Source organism: Zonotrichia albicollis, chromosome 10, assembly GCF_047830755.1.
Source record: "Zonotrichia albicollis isolate bZonAlb1 chromosome 10, bZonAlb1.hap1, whole genome shotgun sequence".
Lineage (NCBI taxonomy): Eukaryota > Metazoa > Chordata > Aves > Passeriformes > Passerellidae > Zonotrichia > Zonotrichia albicollis.
In genome coordinates this window covers 31,184,263-31,207,615 of record NC_133828.1, presented here as the reverse complement: position 1 = coordinate 31,207,615, position 23,353 = coordinate 31,184,263, and the positions used below count along the sequence as shown (strand labels likewise).

The 23,353-nt window shown below is 57.4% G+C and overlaps 2 protein-coding genes across 9 annotated transcripts in view; both read right to left on the bottom strand.

The window, feature by feature from the left end:
• Nucleotides 1-1,205: 1,205 nt before the first annotated feature.
• On the bottom strand, nt 1,206-10,112 carry CRYBA2 (crystallin beta A2). 2 transcript variants are annotated; one of them, XM_074548661.1, is made up of 5 exons: nt 4,138-10,112; nt 3,412-3,585; nt 2,859-3,000; nt 1,694-1,836; nt 1,206-1,422 (listed from the first exon to the last, which is right to left on the bottom strand). In XM_074548661.1, the coding sequence occupies exons 2-5, from the start codon at nt 3,570-3,572 to the stop codon at nt 1,275-1,277; spliced, it is 594 nt and encodes a 197-aa protein (XP_074404762.1). In that variant the 5' UTR covers nt 3,573-3,585; nt 4,138-10,112; the 3' UTR covers nt 1,206-1,274. The 2 variants fall into 2 exon arrangements, with proteins under 2 accessions (XP_074404762.1, XP_026648055.1); XM_026792254.2 differs by having other exon boundaries at nt 3,412-10,112.
• A 5,785-nt stretch (nt 10,113-15,897) lies between these two features.
• CFAP65 (cilia and flagella associated protein 65) overlaps nt 15,898-23,353 on the bottom strand; it is a 34,808-nt gene continuing 27,352 nt past the window's right edge. For 2 of the 7 annotated variants that reach the window (XM_074548652.1, XM_026792253.2), the window contains 5 exons: nt 21,750-21,964; nt 21,237-21,386; nt 20,463-20,721; nt 19,634-19,771; nt 15,900-19,085 (listed from right to left, as the gene is read on the bottom strand). In XM_074548652.1, coding sequence (XP_074404753.1) covers nt 19,026-19,085; nt 19,634-19,771; nt 20,463-20,721; nt 21,237-21,386; nt 21,750-21,964 — 822 coding nt within the window. In that variant the 3' untranslated portion in view covers nt 15,900-19,025. Of the gene's footprint in view, nt 19,086-19,633; nt 19,772-20,442; nt 20,722-21,236; nt 21,387-21,749; nt 21,965-23,353 lie in introns of all 7 variants that reach the window. The other 5 variants (XM_074548657.1, XM_074548654.1, XM_074548655.1 and 2 more) reach the window with 5 other exon arrangements.

Here is a 23,353-nt window from a genome sequence, read left to right as displayed (position 1 = left end):
AAACGTGTGTGTGCTCAGCTGAGCGCAGCTCTCTCTCTCTCTCTCTCTCACACACGCACACCCACACCCATGCACAGGCTGACACACACACCAGGGCTGGGGTCTCTGCACATTGCTGGGTGAGGGCTGTGCACAGACTGCCCCCCAACCCAGTGTTCCAGCAGCTTTCTGGGATACTCCCTTTCTCAGAGCCAAGCATGTTTTTAGCAGGTTGGGCATCAGGGAGCCCAGGCATCTGAGGCACTCAGAACTGTTCCACCATGCATCCATGTCCTGGGTGTGGGGAGCGCCTCGGGACCAAAAGCCTGTGCCCCAAGGAGGGCTTTGGGGTGCCAGAGCAGGATAGAAGGCAAGGAGGAGGAGAGGAGGAGGAGAGGAGGAGGAAGCAATGTGCTGGGTGCAGGGAGCACCTTGAGATGGGTAGCCCACACCCCAGGAGGGTTCAGAGCCATATGGAAAAGGAGGAGGCTGGGAAAGGGTGCTGGAGGAGGAGGAGGAGGAGGCTGGGTGGGGCTCCCGCTGTCCCGGAGCCGGATACTGGCACGGATATGCTGGCGTGGCAAGGCTGGAGGAGGAGGACACATACACCTGTGAGCATCAAGCCAGGTCCCTACCACCTGTGGAATGCTACCCCAGGCCTCCTTTCCCTGCACAATCACCTGCACAACCACCTCCTGCCCAGCCCCTCTGTGCCAGTGCCCCCAAGCCTGACACAGCCGTGGCTGCCCCATGTGTTGGCAAAATCCCGTCCTGCCCCAGATGACCCCTATGTTCTTCCTCCTTCCCAGGTCCACAGCAGGCAGGGACCCCTTCTCTCTTCCAGAGGGGTGCAGAGAAAGGGGACCTTGAGTTGGCAGACTTTGTAGCAACCAATTTCCCTGGCATTGATCCTGGGAGGAGATCCCAGGGTACAACCCCAATGGATGCCTCTTCCCAGGGCACAACCCTCTTGGTGCCTTCTCCCACATCCAGGGCTCTCTTTACCCAGCAAGTTCCCATTTTCCCAGCCAGAGCACCACAGCAGTGGAACTGTGCATGGATGAGAGGTGGGTGCAGAGAGCTCAGCCCAGGGTGGAGCTGGCCATGAGCCCAAAACTGCCTGGGGAAGGGGAAACCTTCCAAGTTGCCACCATGGTCCTCCCAGCATGGCAGCCCCTGAGGAGCAGAGCAGAGGCAGGAGCACTCTTTTTTTGACAAATGCCTTTATTTGCTACCGGATAGAGGTCTATTGCACAGCAGCCTGGAGGCTGCAGGGCACACAGCCCTGCCCCAGTTCAGTGCTGGACGCGGCGGATGGATTGGATCTGGTTGGTGTGGGCCTGGCTGCTGTATTCATTGTACTTCTTGAACTCGCCGTTCTGTCTGTCCCGCTCCAGCACATACTGGTAGCCCCTGTATCCCGGGTACTGGTATGCCACCCACCTGCAGGCAGAGTCTTGGCTCAGAGCCCCAAGCCACATCATCCCATCCCATCCCATCCCATCCCATCCCATCCCATCCCATCCCATCCCATCCCATCCCATCCCATCCCATCCCATCCCATCCCATCCCTCTGCTTGCCCTGGGAGGAGAGAGACAGAAAATACCCAATGGCTTGTATTTTCAAGGAAAAAGTAGCAGGAATTATGCAAGGAGGTGCTTCTGAGCCTCTGCTCTTGGCACCCCCAGTCCCTGCCCCGCTGGCTGCACTCACGCTCCGGCGTTCACTTTGATGGATGCCACCTCCTTGTTGCCCCAGCCCATGGCCTGCAGCGAGGGATAGTCGTCACTCAGCTCAAACTTGTGACCCTGGAAGTTCTCAGCCTCGTAGAGGATGACTTTGCTGTCATTGTGGTTCTGCAGAGAGACAGAGCTGGAGGTCAACAGGAACGGGTTGGCTTGCCCAGGGGTAGGGATGTGGCATCAGTGTGACACACACCAAGGCACTTCGAGAGGCCTGGGATTGTGAGCAGCTTTGGTGCAATGCATGGGGATGTCCTTACACCTGGCATCCCCTCACTGGGACACCCCAGAACTGCCCTAAGGATGCTGCTCTCATGTCCCTGTGGTCCCAGTGCACAGCTGTCAGTGAGAGTTAGTGGCTACAACCTCTGGACCCACACTCCCCAAGGCTGCAGGAGGGCTCAGGGCAAGGTAGGATGCTGAGAGAGGTCCCCTCAGCTCTGTGGGGCCTTTCTGGGTGCTGGGCACGGTGGGGTTAATGGCTGGGACACTGAGTGATGCAGCACTGTCCCCCGTGCCCAGCCCCCACATGCATCTATCTGCACCGAGGAGCAGTCCTGCCAGCAAGGAGTGATCTTATCGCATCCCCTTTATTAAAGCCTGAACATATCTGCCTGGTGATTATTAAAAGTTGGGGGGGGACCCCCCGCTCGGAGGCGCAGACGTGCCGCTGCTGCGAGCAGCGGTGTCTCTGCAGATGGAGCGATAGGGCCGCGGCTGCCTGGGCACGCCCCGGCTGCCCGCGCTGCGAGGGGACGGGCCGCGCTCCGAGCATCCCTGCGGTCCCAGCAGCTCCTCCCTGCTCATCCCAGCCCCGGGAATCAGGGCTGCGGGACAAGGCCTTGGGACCCCAGCCTGGCAGGTGACTCTCCAAAGCACAAAGCAGAAGGAGCCGGAATTTTTGTTCAGGCTAAATTTTAGACCTAGAAAGCATCCCAGGATCTTTGCAGGGAGATGGGAGCTGGTGCGTGCAGCTACTCTTCCACTTCACATGTACCTCTGTGTACACCTCACCCCTCCATCCCATGGCCCATGTAAGTCATCCTCCAGCCTGTCCCTCATTGCCTCCATGCTGGGTTACCTGGAGGAGGCTCTGCCGCCCTTAGCCCTCCCCCTGTGGTGTCCCAATAACTCACTGCGCATTTGACAGGCCGGAAGGAGAGGAGGTGCTCGGTCCGGTAGCCACTGTTCCCGCTCCAGGCCTCCCACCGGGGATAGTCACCCTTCTCCAGGATAAACTGCTGTCCCTGGTACTCAGGGTACTCGAAGCCTACCCAGCTGGAAGGAGGAAGAGGAAAGCCCTCAGAGATGTGTGACACAGTCCCCAGGATCAGTCAGGGGTCAGCTTCTCCTTCCTGGGCAGGGGACAGAGCCTTCCTGGCAGGTTATGGGTCTGTCACAGATGTTGGGGTCCTTGCTAGCAGCAAATGTCCCTTTTCAAAGTGAGACCCCTCTCCCCAGAGCCACATCGTTGCCTCCATTCTACGCCTTGCCTTGGTAAGGTCTCCCTGACTAGCAGATGGGAAAACACAAGGAGCACAAGCAGGGAGGTCGCACCATGAGGCTGTGTCATAGCTGAGGAAGAACTTGGGAGTTCTGGCTCCCTAGCAGCTCCCCATTTTCCCTGGGAGCAGTGGGTTTGCTGGAGCGGGGCGTGCCAAGGGGCCGCGGGGCCGGCGGGGCACTTACGGGCCAGACTCCACCTTGATGGAGCGGATCTTGCGGAAGCCGCGCTCCATGATGCTGGGGCACTCCATGAGGAACTCGCAGCGCTTGCCCTGGAAGTTCTCCTCCTCCCACACCGTGATCTTGTACTGCCCCAGGGTGTCCATGGCTTCACTGCTGGTCATACGGGTCTCTCGGCTGCTGGCAGAGCCCCACGGATCACCCCAGGGCCGGTGCCCCCCACCAGCCCCCAGCCACCCTCCTACCTGCTGCTGAGCCTGGCATACCGGTGGAGCTGCCCTCACACACCCCATGCCACTGGCCCCTTTCCCTCCCAGGCTGGCAGGGGGACATTTCCCATTCCCTTTCCTTCCCTGCTGGGGGAATCTCTGTCCAGTGAGCCCCAGGTTGCTGGGGGAATTTGCAGTGCCCCATCTCTCCATGTGATGTACCCAGGACTGCCTCAGTTTTTCCTCTCCCAAGCTCCCTGCCGTGGCTCCGGGAGCTGTCTGGGTGCGGTGGCACTGTACCCACTGCTGGGAGGCGGCGGTGACCGCAGCTCAGATGCGGCTGTAGCCCCGGGGCAGAGCAGCCTGGCTCCTCCATCCCTCCTGCCGGGGTCCCTCCTGCCCCTGTGGCACACAGCGCCCCGCCGCTTGCCCTTCCCCAGGGTGAGCCTTGGCTGGCTGGGGGCTTGCTGTGGGGCAGCGCCTGTGCACGGGGGTCTGGGGCTCACAGTCTGGTACTTACTTGGTCGGAGGGCAGGGCACAGAGGCGGAGGTGGCGGTGCCGGCGCCGGCTTCTCCTGTGGCCCTTTATAGCGGGCGCTGGAGCGCCGCTGGAGCGGCGTCCAGGGCGCTGTGTCAGCAGCCAGGGGACGGGGCACGGCTGCTCGGCCAGCCCAGACTCCGGCTGTCCATTCCACTTAGGCAGTGTGGCGAGAGCGGCCCCCCCGCGCCCGGCCGGGCTGACAATGAAAGTGCTGGGCTGTGTTTGCGCAGGGGCTCAGGGCACAATGGGCAAAGGGCCTGACGCGCCGCTTTCCTTTCTGCCCCCGCACAATGTCCCCGCTTGGCCCAGGGATTAGGGAGCCAGCCTTTCCCAGGGCACCCGCAGCCTCTGCCAGGGGTGAGGCTGGTGGGAAGGAGGTGCCAGGGTGAAGTGGGGATTTACCTTCTGCGAGCTGAGGGGCACTCATGTCCTCACGCTGGAACACAGGGCTTATCTGGGGCTGCTTCTGCCCCTCCACGTGGGACTGTGCAACCATGGGCTCCTTTTCCAGCCAGGCCCTGCAGGGATTCCTGAGCTGGCTGCAGAATGGGGGCTGATGGACCCCAGTTACATGCTTGTAATGCCCTAAGCATTTCCCCTGGCTTGAGAAAGAGCTCCCTGTGCTCCCACTCCCCTCCCACAGGGGCAAGGGACACTGTGCACAGCAGGAGGGGACCAGCTTCGGGACAGAGCTGTGTCCTTCACCTGGGCAGCACCAGCCCTGCCTGGAACTGCACCAACCATGCAGCTATCCCCAGTGGCTCCTACCAGGACCTGGGATGGACGAGGCCAGCACAGGCTGGAAAGGAGGAAGAGGGCCCTGTTGAGCTGTGAAATCCTGGGTGTCTAGGCAGCTGTTTCTTGCAGCATCCCTGTGTAGTCTGTGTGAGGCCGAGCACTCCCCACCTTCAGCTGGGCAGATGCCACGCTGGCCACTGGGCAAGGGCTGGACCACAGCACCACAAACCTTTCCAGGAAAACTCCAGCGCTTCTGGGGGTCCTGGGCATGGGGTCAGCATCACAAGAGACCATTGTTGGTTATGGAGAATGCAGTGTGAGCAGCTGGGGGTGGGGTTAGTACGCCTGGCATCAAAAAGAATCGGGGACTGAGGGGTGACTCGGGGGTCCCCTTCGTGACCTCCCCACTGCTCGGTGGCCCCGAGGCTCGGTGCGAATCCGCGCCGATGCCTGCGGGTCCCAGCAGAGGGTGCAGCCTGGCAGCGCTTGGAGCGCGCTCAGCTCAGGGACATCAGTGGCCCTTGGCAGGGGACAGGGGCTGGAGAGCCGACCCTCAGCTTGTGTTGCCTGAAGTGCTCCTGGCAGGGAGGGGGAGATGCTCTTGGAGCTATCTGAAGAAGCAGAAGGTGGAGGGAAGGATAGGGATGCTCCCTGGAGAAGGAAGAGCACTCTGGTGCAGCCTGGTGGCCTGGGGACATCTCTCAAACTGCTGGAAGACAGGTCTGAGCAGCATTTAGGGAAGCCATCACCTTGGCAAAGGTGAGGCAAGATGCAGAGCTAGTGCACTGCAGGGTCTCCCCACAGTGCTGCCATGCCTTGCCTGGGCTGTGAGAACAGAGCTGTGGGGCACTGGTTAGTTTGGGGTGCTTGAGCATGAGGGCAGCTGGGGACTCTGAGGGGCAGGGCACTGTGGGGTGTATTACAGAGCCCCAGCACACGAGACACCACAGAATACGTGGGATGTGCATGTGTGGGGCAGTGCATGGTGTGCTACAGCATCTGTGGGGCACTGGGGCTGTGCCACGAGGAGCAAGCCAGCCACTCAGCCATCCCCATGCAACAATTGGATAAAAGCACTGGAAGGTACAGAGGAGAAATCCAGATGCAGACTGTGTCCCTCCCTTGTTCTTCAGCACATTGTACCCACTGGGATGTGCTTCACCTCCTGCTCAGTACATTCAGGGCAGCCACATGGGAGCCACAGCCACAGCAGGGCACAGGATCAGTGGGGTCACTCACAAGGAGCCGTCCCTGGCTGCATCCCAGAGCGCTGATGCAGCCTGTCCTCCCTGGGCCAGGTGCTCTCTGTCCCCAGCCAGCATTGCCTGGCTGGGTCACTGCAAGCCCCCAGCCACCCCTGCCCAGCTGGGCATGGGGCAGAGAGAGGCTGCTGCGGGGGCAGGAGTGACTCTGCTCAAGGGCAGCTGCACATGCTGGCTGTGGGAGCTGCTCAGCGCTCGCCCAGGGCCTCCTGCATAGGCTAATTTAATAAGGGCTCCTCTAGCTCCCAGCTCAGCTTGTTCCCTGCACTAGCAAAACAGATCATGTTTCTCAGTGCCACTGGGCACAGCGCAGAAGCCCAGGGGCACGGTGGGAGCACAAGGGCACCCAAGTGCTCCCTGCCAAGCCCAGAGCATGGGGCTGCACCCTGTGCACAGCTGGGGGAGCAGAGCAGGCTGAAGGGCAGCCAGAAGAGAGGTGAGGCAGGGGCTGCCCAGAACCCTGGGGCTGATGCCCTGTCTGTGGCAATACACAGCTGTACCCATCGATGTTAGGAATCTAACATCAATGAATCTCTGGGCTGGCTGACCAAGGCAGCACAGCTGTGTGTGGTCCACCTGGCTGGCACCATGGGCTGGGCCCTGGTCACACCCTGAAGGACCTCTAGCTGCTCTCCCCTTCTCCCCAGCCCAGCTGGGGGGCTGAACCGGCACTCCAGGGGGCTGGACGTCTGGGGGCTGGGCCCTACAGGAGCAGATGGAGCTGGTGCCGGCCCCTGTTTGTCTTTCTTCCAGTTGCCTGGTGCTCTGTTTGTTCTAGGGATGGCTTCCTGCTGTCAGGGCCAAAACAGGTGGCTTTTATTTGCAGGGTCTGGCTGATTAGATCAGGGGTGGTGTGTCATTGCCCCCACACAGCCCCATTGCTTCCTTTTTCCTCCACTTTCTCCCCCAGCCTCATTTCTGTGGGAAATCATTCTCCTCGATAATCACCCTCCTTCTCTCTCCAGTCACCTGTTCTTCAGGGCTGCTCTGAACATGGCCACACCAGGACTGGTCAATCCCAGCCAAAACCCCTTCTTCCACCTGCTGGATCCTGAATCCCAGAGCCAAGAGGGTTGCTGGGGTCCCCAGTGCCACTTGTCCCCTCCAGAGGCTTTGCTGGCCACATGAGCCATAGATGTACAGCACATATCTGCCACAGGAGCCTCCCGACAGGCACTGCCCCGCACAGGGAGCCCTGGCACTTGCCAGCTGCCCCACAGGCACGTGTCCCCTGCGCACGCCGCCGTGCCACCCCTGCAGCCAGGAGCCCCTGGGACAGCAGGAGCCTGGCAGATGTTGCAGGGATTAGCTCCCACGCAGGTGCACACGCACAGTGTGGGCTGCCAGCTGTTCCGTGCCCCTGGCACCACCCCAGGCACGCTGCTCACCCCTGCTTATGGGGCTGTGGCTGCCCACCCTGCCTGTGGCACCCACAGCTCTGGGGCTGCACCTGCAGCAGCCCCCCAAGACAAGGATGCTCCCAGGGACACAGGTTCACCCCGTGCCACCCATTCACCACCCGAGCCTGGCTGTCCCCACATGGGGGTGTGCTCAGTCCCCACGAGCTGCCAGGGGAGCTGTGGCCTCACCTGCCTGCTCCCCACTGTTCCCATGGGGACTAATCCCACCTGAAGGTCAGGGAGGCTCCGCCAGCTGCTTACCTCCTGCCTGTGGATTACAGCCTGGGTGTGAGCAGCTGGCAAAGGCTGAGCCCAGCCCTGCTGGGAACTGACAGCAGCACAGAACCAGAAGGGAGCCCAGGGTGGCATGTCCCTTTCAGCCCGAGATGTCCCCTCTGTCACATCTTAGCCAGTCAGAGATGCCAGGCACTGGGGCAGGGAAGGCAGTGTCTGCTCCTCTGCTCCAGATCCTGACCTGGAAGGGAGCCTGCTGCTGCCAGCCACTGTGACCTCCTGCTTGTTACCACAGGTGCCTCAGCCTGGCACCTGCAGGGCACCCATATCTTCAGTGTCCTGGAGGAGCTTGCTGGTCCTCACAGAGTGCCCAGTGCAGACCAGCTCCAGGGCTGCAGTGATGGGGACAGGGGAGCGCATCCCAGCCCACACCCAGCCTGGCCTGGTCACAGCTGCTGATGCATGTCCTTCAGTGCACTGCGTCATTGTGGAGGGACACCAGGGGTGAGCACAGCTGCCCAGATGCCAGCTTTCCTATAGCAAATAGGGTGCTGTCATAGAGGTGCAGAGTGCAAGGTTAAGGCTGGCAGCCCCTGGCAGCCTCAGAGCCAGGGATACCAGCTCAGCTGGCGCCTGGCCAAGGTCCCGCTCCTCCCCAGGGCTCCTGCACTGCCCTGCTGGCCCCATCTGCAGCGGCAGGCACCCCAAGCTGGGTGATGCTCACTCGGGAGGCAGATGGAGAGGTTGGGTCCCCTCCTCCAGCAGCCCTGAGGATCAGCACAGGCGGGGGCTGAGCCAGGCACGGCCACAGGAACAGAACATCCTGCCTCAGCTGCCTCAGGGCTCCTGCAGCCAGCAATAGCTGGGCCAGGAGCAGCAGCCCTGGCAGCCTGCTCAGTGTCCATCCCTGGGCAGGCTGCCCACGCACTTCCCAGAGCCATGGCTGGGAAGAGAGGAGCCCCAGCACTCACCCCTTCCCTGGAGGCACTGTGGGAGGATGGGGCTGATGTGCTCCAAGATGCAGGACAAGTATGAGCTCTGGGGTTTACCCTCCCAGCATCTCAAATCCTTCATCAGGGCTCTCCCTTATTCCCTTCTCTAATGGGGGTTCAAAAACATTTTTTGGGCAATTTTAAAACATGTCCCCTCACCCAGAGGTGTGTGGGTGCAGGGGAGAGGATGCCAGGCTGTACCTATGCTGTCCCTGATACTTCCCATGGCCAGGAATGGGCTGGAGTGTGCAATTCCTGAAGTTTCACCACAGCAGAATGCAGATCCATGCCTGGGACCCACCTCTCCCATCCACCCTGTCTGACAGAGGGGGAAAAGCTTGTCCCAGAACCCAGGCAGACTGAAAACTGCCTCTGCTTATTGTCTTCAGCTGGGGGTGGTGTGGGGGGTGGATTCATTGCCTGGTGACAGTATCTGAAGCCTGGCAAGGGGAGTGCAGGACCCCAGCACAGAGTGAGGACAGTCCCTATGCTCCCTCCCAGGCCTGCCCATGCCAGGAGCAGGCTGGAGCAGCACCCTGGCCTCCAACATTAGCTCATCCCCAGTGTCACAGGCAGCCTGTCTCCTTGTGCAAACTGTCTGGGCACCCACAGAGGTGCTGGGACAGACTCTGAGGGGCAGGGAGCTCCTGCTCTGCCTGGGCACCTCCTTCAGGCACAGCAGAACTGGGCCAAACAGGCTGAGTGGGGTCAGATGAGGGCTAGGGATGCTCACACCACCCTGGTTCTCGGCCCCTGAGGAGCCCACACAGCCCTGGGGGCTGGTCCCTGCTGCGGCCCTGGTGTGCTGAGGGCAACCAGCTGCTTCTCCCACATCCTGAAGTGAAACAGGGCCTGCCCCAGGATGGCACACCCCATCCGGGCTGGGCAGGACATGGGCAGCCCAGAGGCTGCCAGCAGCAGTGCACACCTCTGCTCCCACCCACACCTTCAGCTGCACACACCAGGAAACAGAGCAGCAAGCACACAGGGCATGGCCAGCACTGTTCAGCTCAGCAGAACACACACACAGGCACACACAGGACAGGGATGCACCAGCTGTGCACACACCTATGCAAATACACAGGCATGCATGCACATACACACCTGGGTGAAACTACACCTATGTGCAAATCCAAACCTGGGCAGTTGCAGCTCCCCAGTGCTCCTCCTGCACCCTGCCCTCTCCATGCAAATCCTCCTGGTGAGGAACTGTGCCACGGAAATCCCCAGCCCAGGTCCCCAGTTCCCCAAAGCCGTGCCACTGGCCATGCAGAGCCTTGGGTTTGGGGAACAACCACCCAGCACAGGCAGCAATACCCTGCAGTGCCCCATGCCATGCCAGCCTTGGTACCGGTGGTGCCAGCACTGGCTCTGACATTAAAATGGGTTTTTAATGCCTCTGGCTCTGCCTGCTGTGAGCAGCAGCTCACCCCTGGGTGCCGATCCTGCCAGAGTCATTCCCCAGGTAACACAGCCTCAGGGCAGTGTGGCTGCTGGGGCCATCCCACCTCAGAAGGCTTTCACAGTTTCCCAGTGCTCCTGGGCTGGCAGAGCTGGGGCAGTGACAGCAGTGACAGGGAAGGTGGCAGGGGGACACATAACCCAGGGCACAAGACAGCCCAGAGGGCTGGAGCAGGCAGCGAAGGCAGAGGCAGCACAGCCGCGTTTCAGAGCCTTGCTCTGCCAGATAGCATCTCCCAGGCTCTGCCCCCACAGGGACACACGTGCAGCCACTGCAGCACATGGACACAGGGTCTGGCTTTGCTCAGAGTTATTAATCATGTTCTGTTTGATCCCAGCCTGAGCAGGGCAGCTGCAGAGGGTTGTGCATATCGGGGGATGTGTTGTGCTTTCTTGGTTTTTCAACTTTGCCAGGATTGGTAGCAGGGGACAAGGAGCCTGGAGACACAGCCCCAGGGGCCCATGACCACAATGACGGCCAATCAGTGCATGGTCCTGGGGCTGTTCCCAGGCTGGGATGGAGCCTTAGCTCTGGAGGGATGCAGGAAGCGCGGTAACCCTGGAGATGCTCTTTGATTTTGGCCCCTACCTACACCACCTGATGGAAACTCCTAAAGCATCTGCCCAAAGAGGAAGCCTAGGAGGTGCCTCATCTCTGCCCCTTGCAGGGGCACCCCAAGGAGGCACCAGGACTCTCCTGCTCTGGGACCAGGGCTGCTGAGCTTTGTCCTGTGCATAGCTGCATGGGAGTGAGGGAAAGCAGCAAGAACCATCCTATCCCTTTGAACAGAGCTCCTCCGAGCCCCTGAGTGAACAGAGCACTCCTGAGCTCCTTCACTCCAACCTCTCCTCTGTCCACACTGGGTGGATGGGCTGAGCTTTTTTAGTGTTTGCAGAGAGGCTGCAGATGGGCTCAGGATCCACCTGTAAACTCAGCGCATCCCTGAGCATGGCAGGACTAGAACTGGATCCTGTGCTACAGAAGTGCCTGTGCCTGAGGGCAGGGCAGAAGCAGCTCAGGGCTAGCAGAGAAATCACAGGCAGAGCCAGGCATAGACAGTAGGGAGGTAAAGGATCTTTCCATTCCCAAAAAATATCCTGAGGTGGGAGAAAAGCAGGTTTACTGCTGTTCCATCTCCTAGCTCTCCATGACTCCCTGCAGCCTCCATGGTGCTAGGAGCAGCTCCAGGCTCTGAATGTCTTCTCTGGCTGCTGGGGGAGAGGGATGGGACAGGACATGGAATGGGACAGGAGTCCAGGTCAGGTACTTGTGCTTGGAGAGCAGGGCAGGCATTGAGCAGGGCTGTCCTCGAAGAGACAAACCAGCTTGCCAGTACCACCTCCCTTATCCTTCCACAGCAGGCAGAGGCAGAGGGATTGTCACCAGCAGGATCTGGCACCTGGCCCGCAGGCTTCAGGTGCACAACAGGAAACACCTGCCCTGGACAGTCAGACAGACCTGGAAGGGCTGGGAATTGCAGGTCCTGCAGGTGAATCAAGGCAGGGGGAGGCGAGGAAGGATGTGACACCCCTCATCCTCTGCCCTGCTCCTGCTGCCTACTCCTGCCCTCCCTCCTGCTGCTTCACCGTCAGCAGCTAAAGCTCCCTGGGTGCCAGCAGACCATTGAGACCTACCTGGGTGCTTGGCAGAGCCTGCCAAGCTCCACCCTGGGCCAGCACCGTGCCAGGGCTCTGTGTGCCTGCCATGGCTCTGCAGTGCTGCCAGGGCCAGGCTGCCCTTCCCCAGCAGGCTGCTACAGGCAGCACTAAGCCACACAGGCAGGATGTGTGTGCCTAGCATCTGACATGTGCCTGCCATGCCGTGGGCACATGGACACAGGTCCTGCACGTTACAGCCTACAAAGCTGAGTTCCAGAAAGGCTGTGTGTACCACTGTCACCGGGTCCTACAGTGCCATGTGGCAGTCCCATGGCGTTCCTGCATGCTATGTGTGGATTGCTTCATCTGTGTGCACTGGCTGCTCACTGCTGCATGTGTTTGGGTGAGACTGTGTGCTGTGCCTGTCCCCGGTGCCCTTTGCTCCGCACACAGGCCGGGTGTCCGTGTGGCACACACGCCGGGTGTCCGTGTGGCACACAACCTGTGCGTCCGTGTGGCACACACTGGGTGTCCATGTGGCACATACGCTGGGTGTCCGTGTGGCACACAACCTGTGCGTCCGTGTGGCACACGCTGGGTGTCCGTGTGTCCCGCAGCAGCTGCAGGCAGGCGGGTGCTCCCTCCGCGCTGCAGCGGCTGCGGCGGGGCCGGGTGAGCGCCTGCGGCCGTGCGCCTGCAGATGGGCTGGACCTGCCTAACGCGAGCCGAACGAACAAAACGTTCAGGTCAGGTATTGCACGTGGGGCTCGACGCCAGGCAAGTGCAGAGATGCTCCGAGTTGGGACAGTGTGGGCTGGAGGGGTGCTCTGCCCTGGGCTCCGGCAGCCCCTTCCTCCCGAGCCGGGTCCGTCCGGGCTGGGTGTTCTTTGCTGCGCATGCCGCTCCAAACCGGCTCCTCCGGGGGTAAAGTCTGGAAAGGGGATGCTTGACACCTGCTGCCTGGGAAAGCCAAACAGAGCAGGGGCAAGTTAACTGGCATGGCAGGGTGGAGAACAGGGAAGAAAGGAAGAAAGTAATTGGAGGAGGGGAGGGGAACAGAAAGGATTGGAATACACAGGTGAGAGAGGAGTTAAGGAAAGGGGACAGGCTGGACGGTGTCCCCCGAGCCCGTTCCCTCCCCGGGAGTTCGGGTGTGTGACCGGACTCCCAGTCCTTGTCTCGGGAAAGCCCCCAGGATGTTCTCCGTGCCCAGTGCCCTGTTCCCAGGCAGGCAGGCAGGATCCTGGCCAAGGTGTGCTGGGCTCTAGCAGCTCACCTGGCTCCGGTGACACGCTGGCAGCTGTCAGGTGAGTGGCTTCGCCTTCCCCCGCCGGCTCACAGGCAGAAAATGAGGGTGACGCTGGCTGGATGGGGCTTTTATAGTCCCGATAAAAATAGCGCTGGCTGGCCGGTGATCGGGGGGCCGGAGAGATGTGACTGAGCAGAGACAGGCAGGAGGGCTGGGCTGGCGGCAGCGAGCCTTCTCCCCAGCACACCTGTCACAGCTCTGTGTTTGCTCAGAGCAAATATTGACCCAGGGAAGGCAGGCTGGGCAAGGGAGGCGATTAGCCCACCTAGATTAGAGGCAGAGCAGGTCTCTATGCAAACTCTCCAGGGCTGCCTTTGTTAATGGGAGCCTGATGGGCTGATAGGAGCCAGGAGCCTGGGTGCTGGGGTGGTGGGGAGGAGGAGGTGGGGGGGAGAGGAGGAGACATTCATTAACCTGCACTGGAACAACACCAGCTGTCACTTTTCCACCCACCTGCCTGGCTCACTTTGCAGCAGAGATGAGAGGAGAGCAGGGGGCCAGGGGAAGAAGCTGTGAGGACACGCTACCTGGGCAGCTCTAGGATAGCAGTGACTTTCTTGCAGTATTTTGGGCTGCTGAAAAGGCAGGGAATTGTGAAGTCTCAGGGCAGAAAATCAAATCTAGTGCCTACCCCCAGCAGTCTGAGTGCCAGTGATAGAAAAGTCTTCCTTGTTCTTATCCCAGTCCCCCCACTCATGCTGAAAATGTCCATGGCACACCAGCGCAATGCTCACACGTCTTTTAGAGCAATGCACAGACTTCTGAGCTAGGCAGCAAAGCACAGCTCAACAAAACTTTGGGAGCACTCTCTTTGGGAATGTTCCCTGCATGGCCACACAGGCCAGGAGCCAGCTGTCCTAGCGCAGCAGCTGGAACAGGATGTGTTTCACTCCATGTGCACATGCTTCCCCGTGGGTCACTGCATCCCAGAGTCACAGCACCCTCGTGTCCCAGCTGTGTCACTGCCCAGCAGGTTAACCAGAGCCTGTGCTGGCTCTGGGAGCAGAGCTCATGGAAGCCAGCAGAAGTTTGGACACTCCTCCAGTGCCCAGCCCCAGGGCTCAGTGCTGGCAGCCCTGTGCTGATCTCAGCCAGAGCCAGCAGGAGCTGGGCTCTCTCTCCCAGTTACTCTGGCACCCACAACTCCTCGGATAACAGAGCATGAAGTGCAGCAGCAGTGGCAGGAGAAGCTCCTTTGTGCAAGTGCAGTGGCCTGTTTGTTTGTGTAGATGGGTGTGTTTGTGGGTGGGGAGGGGGTAACGCTGCTTTAACCCCCACGGCGTACACCTGCAGGAGTTTGTCCTGGGTGTGCTTTAGAAACCATCACCATTTCTCCCTCCAGAGCTGGAGTGTACTTGCAGGCTGCAGTAAATGCATTCCCAAATATAAGAGCATAGTGGCAGATCCTTAGCAGCCACTGCCACCCAATTCTTCTTCCTTGGAACCTTGACCCTCTCACACTCCGGATTTTGAAAGGCAGGCTCCAGCCCTCCTGCCTGCCGCTGCCTCTGCAGCCTGGGGTCTCCCAGGCCTGGCTGGAGTGATGCCAGCCTGCTGGCCTTGCTCATCCTGGCCCTTTTTCAATAGTTTTGGCAGCATAGGAAATGCAATACCACCAATGCTCTGGGTTGTAGTGCCATGAAGAAGTGTGATGTTCCCCCTCCTTTTGGTGCTGTACAGGCGGTGATGTTGGACTTACATATTTCTCCTTTCCTGGTATGGGAAGTGTGCTGGACAGGACTGCCACCCCTCCCTGCCCTGCCACACACCAGCATAGCAGAGCTGCAGCTCCTGGCATAGGCTGCCCCCTCTTTCTGGAGAAGCAAAAACCCCAAATACCACAGGTGCTGCTGCAGTGCCAGCAGACATCTCCAAGCCTGCATGCTGTGTCAGAAATGCTCTTTCACCCCAGCCTGCTCCTGCAAGAAAGCATCTCTCCCACTAAATAGCAGCAAATACTGTCCTTGCAGGGCTGCTTTACAGAAAACATGAGTAAAGCAGGTCCCTTGAGCTTGCAGAGTACCCTGCACTGCACTGCTACCCTGGGGAATTTCGTGCTTCTGTTCTGGCATCTCTGGGGCAGCATTTACCAGTTTGTGCCCTTCCCTGTCAGGCAGGTGGGCAGCACCAGGACTGAGCTCTTAGTAGGGCTGGCCTTGGAAAGGCGGCCTCAGCCTCCTCTTGCAGCAGCCCAGGGCTTGTGCTGCTCCACTGTCCCATGAGGACTGACTGGCTCACAGCAGAGCACCTCTTGTGTCCATCAGGAGCCAGCATGGGGCCCTGTCCTGGCCGGAGCATGGCTCCCAATCCCAAACACCAGGTGACACAGCTGAGCCAGCAGAGCCCAGTACTTTAGAGACAGGAGGCCAGGGGTGAAGGGTCTGTCCAGCTTTGCCAAGGGTTTTGGAAGGATCACCCTCACACTTTTGTTCTTCAGACACTGCAGGACTTTTCCAGGCTCCCACCTCATACACTCTACAGAGGGAGAAGGGGATGATTCCAACCAGGGAATGGCTGATTCTTTGTCCCCTAACACTGCTGCCTTCCTCACACTGACACAGAGACCCACCAAGTGCGGCTTTGCAGGAGATTCAGGCTCCCCAGCTGCAATGGGACAGCAGACACCCTGTCAGGGAAGCCCAAGAGCAGCTTTGTTCCCTTCCCTTTATCTCCCACACAATGGCACGATTCAGCAGGTGTTAAATGTTTTAATGGGATTCAGGATAGCTTCTGTTGCCCACCTGCCCCAAGGCCATTCCAGCCCTCCCTGGGAGCCAGCAGTAGCAGGCAAGAAGAAAGCTCCTGTTGTGTGGTGCATTAACTGCCTGTTGACTGAGTGCTCCCGATAATCCCCACAAGGAGAGGGGGAGCCCCATTAACTTGCCAAGCTCGTGCTCAGGCGTGCTGGCTGTGTACCTGCAGGGAGCCTGGTCTGGCTACCGACCCCATTCCCGTGGGAACATCACCCACTTCACTGCCCAAACACCAGAGCAGAAGCAGGACCTGTACCTACAGTATTTCTGTTGGAGAGATGTACATTAGAAACGTAGCTCTGTTGGGCAGGGGCCAAATCCAGCCCTGGGAAGACAGTACAACAAGCTCAAACTTCCTTCTGCCTGAGCCCCAAATGCCATTAGCAGAAACAGGACTTCTCCTCTCTTTTGGGTGCTGAGCTGGGCTGTGAGTCTATAGTCCCACAAGTTCATAGCCCTTGGCAGTGGCTACCAACAAAACCTCTTGCTAGAAGAAAGTGCCTCCCTGCCAGCTCTGCACATTCTCTGCCCTCCCCTCACCTCTCATTGCCCCAAAATCCAAATGAGAGAGAAGCCCCTGGGTAAGAACATCCACACTGTGCAGAGCTCACCCCAGCACTATCTGGGAGTGCTGCTGTTTCTCTTTGCTAACAGGACAGTGATGTGGCTCAGTCACACGTTGAAATGTTTCCCAAAACCAGGGTCAGGGTCTAGTTCCCAGCCTGAGAAGAGGAATTGGGAATTTCCCCAAATTCCCAATTGGGAATTTCCCCAAATTCCCAAAAGAGGCTGCCTCGGTGTATTTATATTTTACAATGAGGATAAAAGAAGAAAAGTGTGTGACAGCTGCTACTCCCTTTGCTTAGTGCACTCAGAGTGGTTCTGTTGACAGGCACCAGAGAAGACCTACAACAGAGGGGACACATGACCATCTCACAGCCCCTAAAAAAGAGCAGAGAAAAGAAAAAATTCTCTCTCACAGGTGTAAATAGCTCTCAAATCTGTTTCCCTGACTCACCTGTTGTTTAAGGCATCATCTTTGAGATCTCTCCTACTAGAGTGATGCTGATCAAACAAGTGAATTTCCCTCTAATAGTGCTCCAACAGGACAGTGTGACTTCTGTTTTCTCCAGGTCGAGGCTGGGAGCACAGGAAAGTGGGGAGAACAGGAGCTTTAAAGGCATAAAAAAATTCCTGCACATTTGATGGTTCTGTCAATTTTGTTTTTTGGGTGTTACACCAGACTAACACACAGCATTTCCCATGTCAGCTCCTCCAGGCAGTGGATGCAATGGTGCAGCTGCAGTGGTGCAGCCTAAAGAGCATTAGATCACACAGCAGGTCTGAGGATGGACAAACTGACTGACTCTGTCTTCATTGCTCCATGCTGCCCTTGGGTAGCTGGATTCGACCTGCTTTAGGGCAACAGTGAGGTTTCTGCCCCTGCTTTTGCAGGGAACTTTGCTGCAGGACAACGGAGCATCTGCAGTGAGCAAATCCTAGCGAGGAGCCTGGATCAAGGAGAATCAGTCCAAGTGGACTGAGCAGCCAGGCCCTGCTGCAGCCTTGAGCTGTTGTGGTGGTTTGACCAGGAAGGAGTGGGAATTCTGGGATGCTGTGGTCAAACCAATGGATGTTCTGAGTTTCATACTGACACCTGGTGTAGCCAGTGAAGTTGGAGCCTGTTTTGCTTATTCCTGGTCACATCTCACAGCAGACACCAGGGTGAGGGCATTTTCATGGGGGGCACTGGCTCTGTGCCAGGCTCAAACCATGACAGCTGTGGAGGAAGGAATTGGTTCTGCATTACCTGTTCAGCACTAGCCAAAGCCCAGAGGAATACAGAAAGACTGCTGTGATGTAGGATACCTGTCATGCAAAGTATTGGGAAGGGAGGAGAGGGTTTGCACTTCTCATGAGAAGGATCCAGGACCCATGTGAAGGCCCAAAGCACTCAGGCTGAGTTCAGGAGCTGGCAGTGCCTCTGCTGTATCTCTGACAACAGGAACAGCTCAGCCCTGGGGCTTAGTAATGGTTACACATGCAGGGCTCCTGCACAGAGAGGAGTGCTGGGGTGAAGCTGGCTGAGCCACAGTGCCCCAGGCACAGCAGGCAACTGCCCTCTGGTGAGCGCGGCAAAAGCCTTCCACAGTGCCTTTTGCACAGTCTTCTCTTAGGATGTGAGGGAAGAAGATGCAGCTCTGGTCTTGGCTGGGTGCTGGCACTGGGAAACAAGACATGAGGGTTTGGAGAGAGACACCAAAGCTGCAGCCTCACCAGAGCTGGGTGGCTGCATGAGCCCCATGTTGCAGAGTCCAGAGTGGTATGGCAGAACAGGGGATATGCTGCAAATGCAGCCCACTGCCTGGCACAGCCATCCTGCAGCTCCTGCCTGGGAGCAGCAGCTGTAATCCAGCACCAGCCCGCTCTGTGCCGGCCACCAGGATTTCTCACAACTCACGCTGCCACCTCCCGGCTGTGACAAACATGCTCCTTCACTGTGACACGTCTTGCAGCCCGACAGACTCCCCAGGCCAAGCCAAGGCTCAGAGGATCCCCTTCCCTAGGTGACAGCCTTGCAGTTTGGAAAGGGAAGACCTTGTCCAGAGCTCACAAATCCAGACGCATGAATTACATATGTTACACACGGTGTCAGTGTCTGAAGGTCAAGTTGCTTTTATTGGGTTGCTGTGTGTACTGACTGTGCTGCAGCTGCCCCCTCAGAGCCAGGAGGGGAGGAGAATTCAGTACCTGCATCCTGCTGAAGCCATAACCTCATTGCCCAGATGTCAGTCCTTCCTCAGCTACATTCCAAAGCAGATTCCACTCCTCTCAGCTGGTGCAGACTGAGGATAGTGGGAATTGTCATAGTGGTCGTCCATGTACTCCCTGTAGCACAGGGTTCTTCTCCGATGATGTGGCCAGCCACAGAAAGGAGATATCTCATGAACTCTGCCATGGAGTTGTCAGAGGATGCAAATCGGTGCTGAGAACATAATCAGGACATACCTCCCCAGAGACAGCCAGCATGCTGAGCTAAGATGATGGTATGGGAGGGTCCGAGTTGCTCTGGACATCACAGGGATGAAGAATGGAGAGAGCTGATGTGCTTGAGGAGCTTAAGCAGCACAGTACCCAGCAGCTACACTCTGGAGGGTGGGGATGCAGGGATGGTGATTCTGGAAAAGAGATGGCAGCTCTGGAGATGACATCTACATCCAACAACCCTCTTCCATTAACCCTCACTTCCATCTCTCTGCACTTCTGTCCAAGCTAGGGCAAACCCTTATGCTTTTCACTCAGGTCCAAATCTAATTTCCCCACCAGTGGCCATTCCCTCAACCTAACTAGATCCCACACCCCCTTGAACTATGACAGCTTTGCTCCCTTTCTGCTGTCAGAGGCTGTGCTGCCTGCTCCTTGACCCCTTTTCCCAAAGGACCATCCTTGTGCTAGGCTCTCCAGTGCCTCAGGCCAGCCATCCATGCACAGGACCCTGCTCCAGAGCTGTATGAGGGTCTCAGGTCCACAGACAGGCTGTACTGTTACCACCTCTGCTCTGTGGCACAGGACAAGCCAAGAGGGGGCAGAGACTTTGGGAGTGGATTCTTTGTTTTGCACAGGCAGCCTTGGCACTGATAGGCAGGGATTCAGCTAACCCACATGGTCTAGAAAACGGGCTGTGCTTCAGCCTGACATGTTAAGGAGCACAGATACACTCTGCTACCTTTGGGAGGCACTGGGGGGTAAAGCAATGACCCTGGGCTGGGCTGTGAGCACCACCTCCCCACGACTGGCTTCGATCATGATGTTCTGCAGTGTGTTTTCCAGCAGCAGCTCCACGAGGTTCCCAACAGCTGGCTGCCTAGAAGGACATAAGCACAGCAGAGGACAGCTATCAGAAAGCAGATAAGGCAGGTTGCTTGCTGTGACTCCTGCCAGGAATCATCAGGCACAACAGTGGAGCACACACTGTTTTCCTACACGCTGAGACCAATGAACCAAAGACTTGAACAATGGGCTGCTGACCCTTGTCCCAGAACTGTCACCAGCTGGTGTCAGGCCCTGACCTTAGACAAAGCTTGGTGACTACAGTTTTACTGGTTTCGCCCTCCAAGCTGTGCTGTAGCTGCTATTAGTGAATAATGCTTGAAGCTTGTAGCAGTGTACAAAGGAGCAGCCACAGCAAACAAAAGGTGGTGAAATACTGCCATGAAAATAAAAGGTAAGGTAAGCACATACTGCACCCCAATGTCTAATATGGCTTAGAGTGCCTGAGAGTAGACATCATTCACTACCAGCCTCCTGGCACTGCCCACAGCTCAACCCCAGACACAACAAACCATCTCTCCCCACAGCCACATTTGGGAGAGGGTGGCTAGGTGGGCTAGCATTGATTTCCACCCAGACAACACATAATACACCCGCAGAAATGCTGCAGAGCTGGAGAAGAAATGGATTTCTGGCCAGGCAGTGTGCTGCCATGGCTCTCTTGACTGTGCAGCTCTTGGCTTTTACGTGTGAGCTCTTCCTCACCTACTTATTATCTCCTTTACCCTCAACTGCTTATGGTGAAAAGTCTCGCTAGACTCCGGCAAATCACTGGGAGAGGCTTCCTGCCTCATTTTTCTCCCCTCTCCATCCTTCTCATGGTCAAGAGCTGTGGAAACAGAGACCCTGGAGGGGATCGTGGAGCCCTGTCTACTGTCCTGGAGTTCTGCTGATTTTGCAGAGTGGAACTGGGTGAAATATGGAATAGGCTCATCTTCGATTTTTCTCACTGACTTCTGGAAGTGGCCATTCTCCAAGAGGCTTCTAGGAAGAGGAAAATAAAGGATAAGTTTCAGCAAATTGACTATCTGCATGACCCAGAGGATTATTACAAGACACCACAAGGCAGAGGAAATCACTGGCTGATGTCAGTGCTTAGTCTGTACCTTCTTGCTTTCTGGGCCTAAGGGAAGCAGCATAAGGGCTTGAGCCAGTGAAACTACCTCTGTTTCCCATGTGCTGGTTCTTTGAACAGCTCACAAATCAAATAGGTGTACCCCAATGCAGCCTGTTTCTAAGATCACAGTAGGTGGAGTTCCTTGGTTCCTGGGAACTCTGGAAAGATGGGCTCAGCCCCTGGCTGGGGAGGAAGCCCCTGCCTTGGCTGTCACTCCAAGATCTGAGCTTATAGTCCCCAAGACAGCTTTTAGCAGGGGGATACCCCATTCTGGCAACAAGAGTGCACAGATTCCTTCAGGGTTAACAGAGGGTTGACCATGCTGCAATCATTCTCTGGAAGACAGGGGCTCCAGACCAGGTGAGGGTGAAGGAGCACACACCTGATGACACCTGCGAGTATGTCAGTCACCACCTCCAGCTCTTTTTTAGAAGCAGCAGCCAGGGCCAGCCGTTCGCGCTCCGTGTCTGTCCTATTTCTGTGCCCACTCCCATCCACCAATTTGCTGTCTGAGGGCTTGGCGCTGTAAGGGCTGAGAAAGGAGGAGTTGTTCCATCAGTGGCAGCACTACAGAACCAAATTCTCAAAGACCAGCACCCTGCTAGCACTGCAGCAGCACGTCAGGCAAGCAGTGCAGGCAAGCAAGGGAGGGGTGGGAGCTGTTGTATTTCTGACAGGAGCAGGGATGCTGTCATGAAAGAGGAACACTGAGCTCTGACAGTTGAGGTGGGGAGAGAAACAGGTCATGTCAGCTAATGCTGGGGAAAGCAAGACACCTCTTACTTAATACTGAGGCACAGAGGAGCAGAGCAGAGCACCAAGTTCAGTGCATATCAGAGCATGGGGCAGCCCTGGCTCAGATGAAGCAGCCAATCCAAAAAACTCTATCTCTTACCGGGACAAGAAGTATCTGGGAAAATCCAAGGCAAAGTTGCTGAGAAAGTCCTCAATAGCAAAGGACCTGGCTGACACATCAAGGTGTAAGGACAAGGGCGTGGGAGGCTCTGGTTTGACCCACACCTGGCTGGCATCTTTGTCCAATGGCAGCCTCCTCTCAGTGTATCCAGGTGGCTGACTGGGTGGAGGCTGGCTTTTAATAGGGGGTAATGTCTGTTGGAGAGAAAGAAATGGCAGGCATATCATTGGTCCTTTGGCCACAAGTAGGCTGGTCTAGGTTTGAGCACGGGCATGAGAGCTGAAAGCCCAGCAAGCAGAGCCACCAGATCCTGGGTGTCAAAATGATCTTAGCACCGCAGTACTGATAACAGGCAGGAGCAGCCGTAATGGAAGTCAGGTCTGTTCCCTTCTCACTGACCAGCGTGCCAGCCCCAAATGTCAACAGGGTTTCAGGGTCTCTCTAAGGAACTTGGGGCTGTTGTTCTCCAATCCACCACTGTGGAAGCTCTTGTAAGCACACTGGCAGTGCTGCAGGAGAAGCAAAGTACATGGATGGAATCCGTGGGGAAACTGTCCTCCCCCAGACCTGAAGGGAAACCAGGAACTGACCCCAGTCACACTACATGGGCCAACTTGGGGTTGCATTAACAGCAGTCAGATTGGGGGAAGCTCCTTAGAGCACTAGCCAGGATGCCTGGGCCAGAAGAACACCACAGAGATCTGGAGAAGTCCTCAGGCATCACAGGACTTCAATGATCATTGAGACATGGCCGTCCTGCCTCTTGGAATGAGGCTAGGGGCCTGCACTGCTCCTTACACAGACACAGCAGGCTCCAAATTATCACTAGGGCTTAAAACCCTAGAGGACTAAAAGAAAATGTTTGTTACCTTTCTGTAGCTCATCCAGTGAATGCTTTGACTTGCATCACTGATCACACCAAACAGCACAGAGAAAACAGTCCAAGCTAGAGTGGCCCTGAGCCGATTCCTTCACACAGAACAGTGCAAGACATGCAAAGGTGCTCAAGGGGTCTCAGGAGCACTGCTACAGCCTCACTGCAGTGACATTCCTGAGATAACAAGCTGCATCTCCTTGTTGCCTCAGTCCTCTCAGATCCAGCCTCCCCTCAGCTCCCCTAAATCTTTCCACATCTTGGGTTAGCTTTGAGCCCTGCCATTCCCACAGCACATCCTGCTGATGGCTATAGGCACTGCTGGCTCTTCCTTGGGGCCCAGGTAGCTCTGCAGAGCACTCACTGGGACCTTGTTTCACACCTTCCCACCACTGCTGGAAAAGCTGTCTTACAGCAGTGCATACAGTTGTGCACTTGAGTGGAAACTGATGAACCAGGCAAACTGAACGTTAAAGCTTTCTGTGTATTTGAACCAAGGCAGTTCCTGTCTGCAGCTTCTCCTGAGGAACAGAGCACAGCTCTTCTTGAGGTGGCTGCACCATGTTCTGCCAGGGTCCTGCTGCTTTCTGCTGTGGCACACATTGCATTGTGGCCCCAAAATGCAACCAGTACAGACACCAATTGCCCTGTCTGTGTGCATTTTTTCTGCTTATTTGAAACCTTTCCCCCTTTCTCCAGTCATGGGTGC

What these genes read in the sequence shown, in the direction of transcription:
- CRYBA2 (XM_026792254.2), bottom strand. Translation starts at nt 3,830, where the DNA reads ATGGAGAGATGGGGCACTGCAAATTCCCCCAGCAACCTGGGGCTCACT. An exon ending in ATCAAGGTGGAGTCTGGCCC is followed by an intron (nt 3,001 to 3,411) that starts GTAAGTGCCCCG and finishes TCCTCCTTCCAG; the next exon opens with CTGGGTAGGCTTCGAGTACC. An exon ending in TCCGGCCTGTCAAATGCGCA is followed by an intron (nt 1,837 to 2,858) that starts GTGAGTTATTGG and finishes GTCTCTCTGCAG; the next exon opens with AACCACAATGACAGCAAAGT.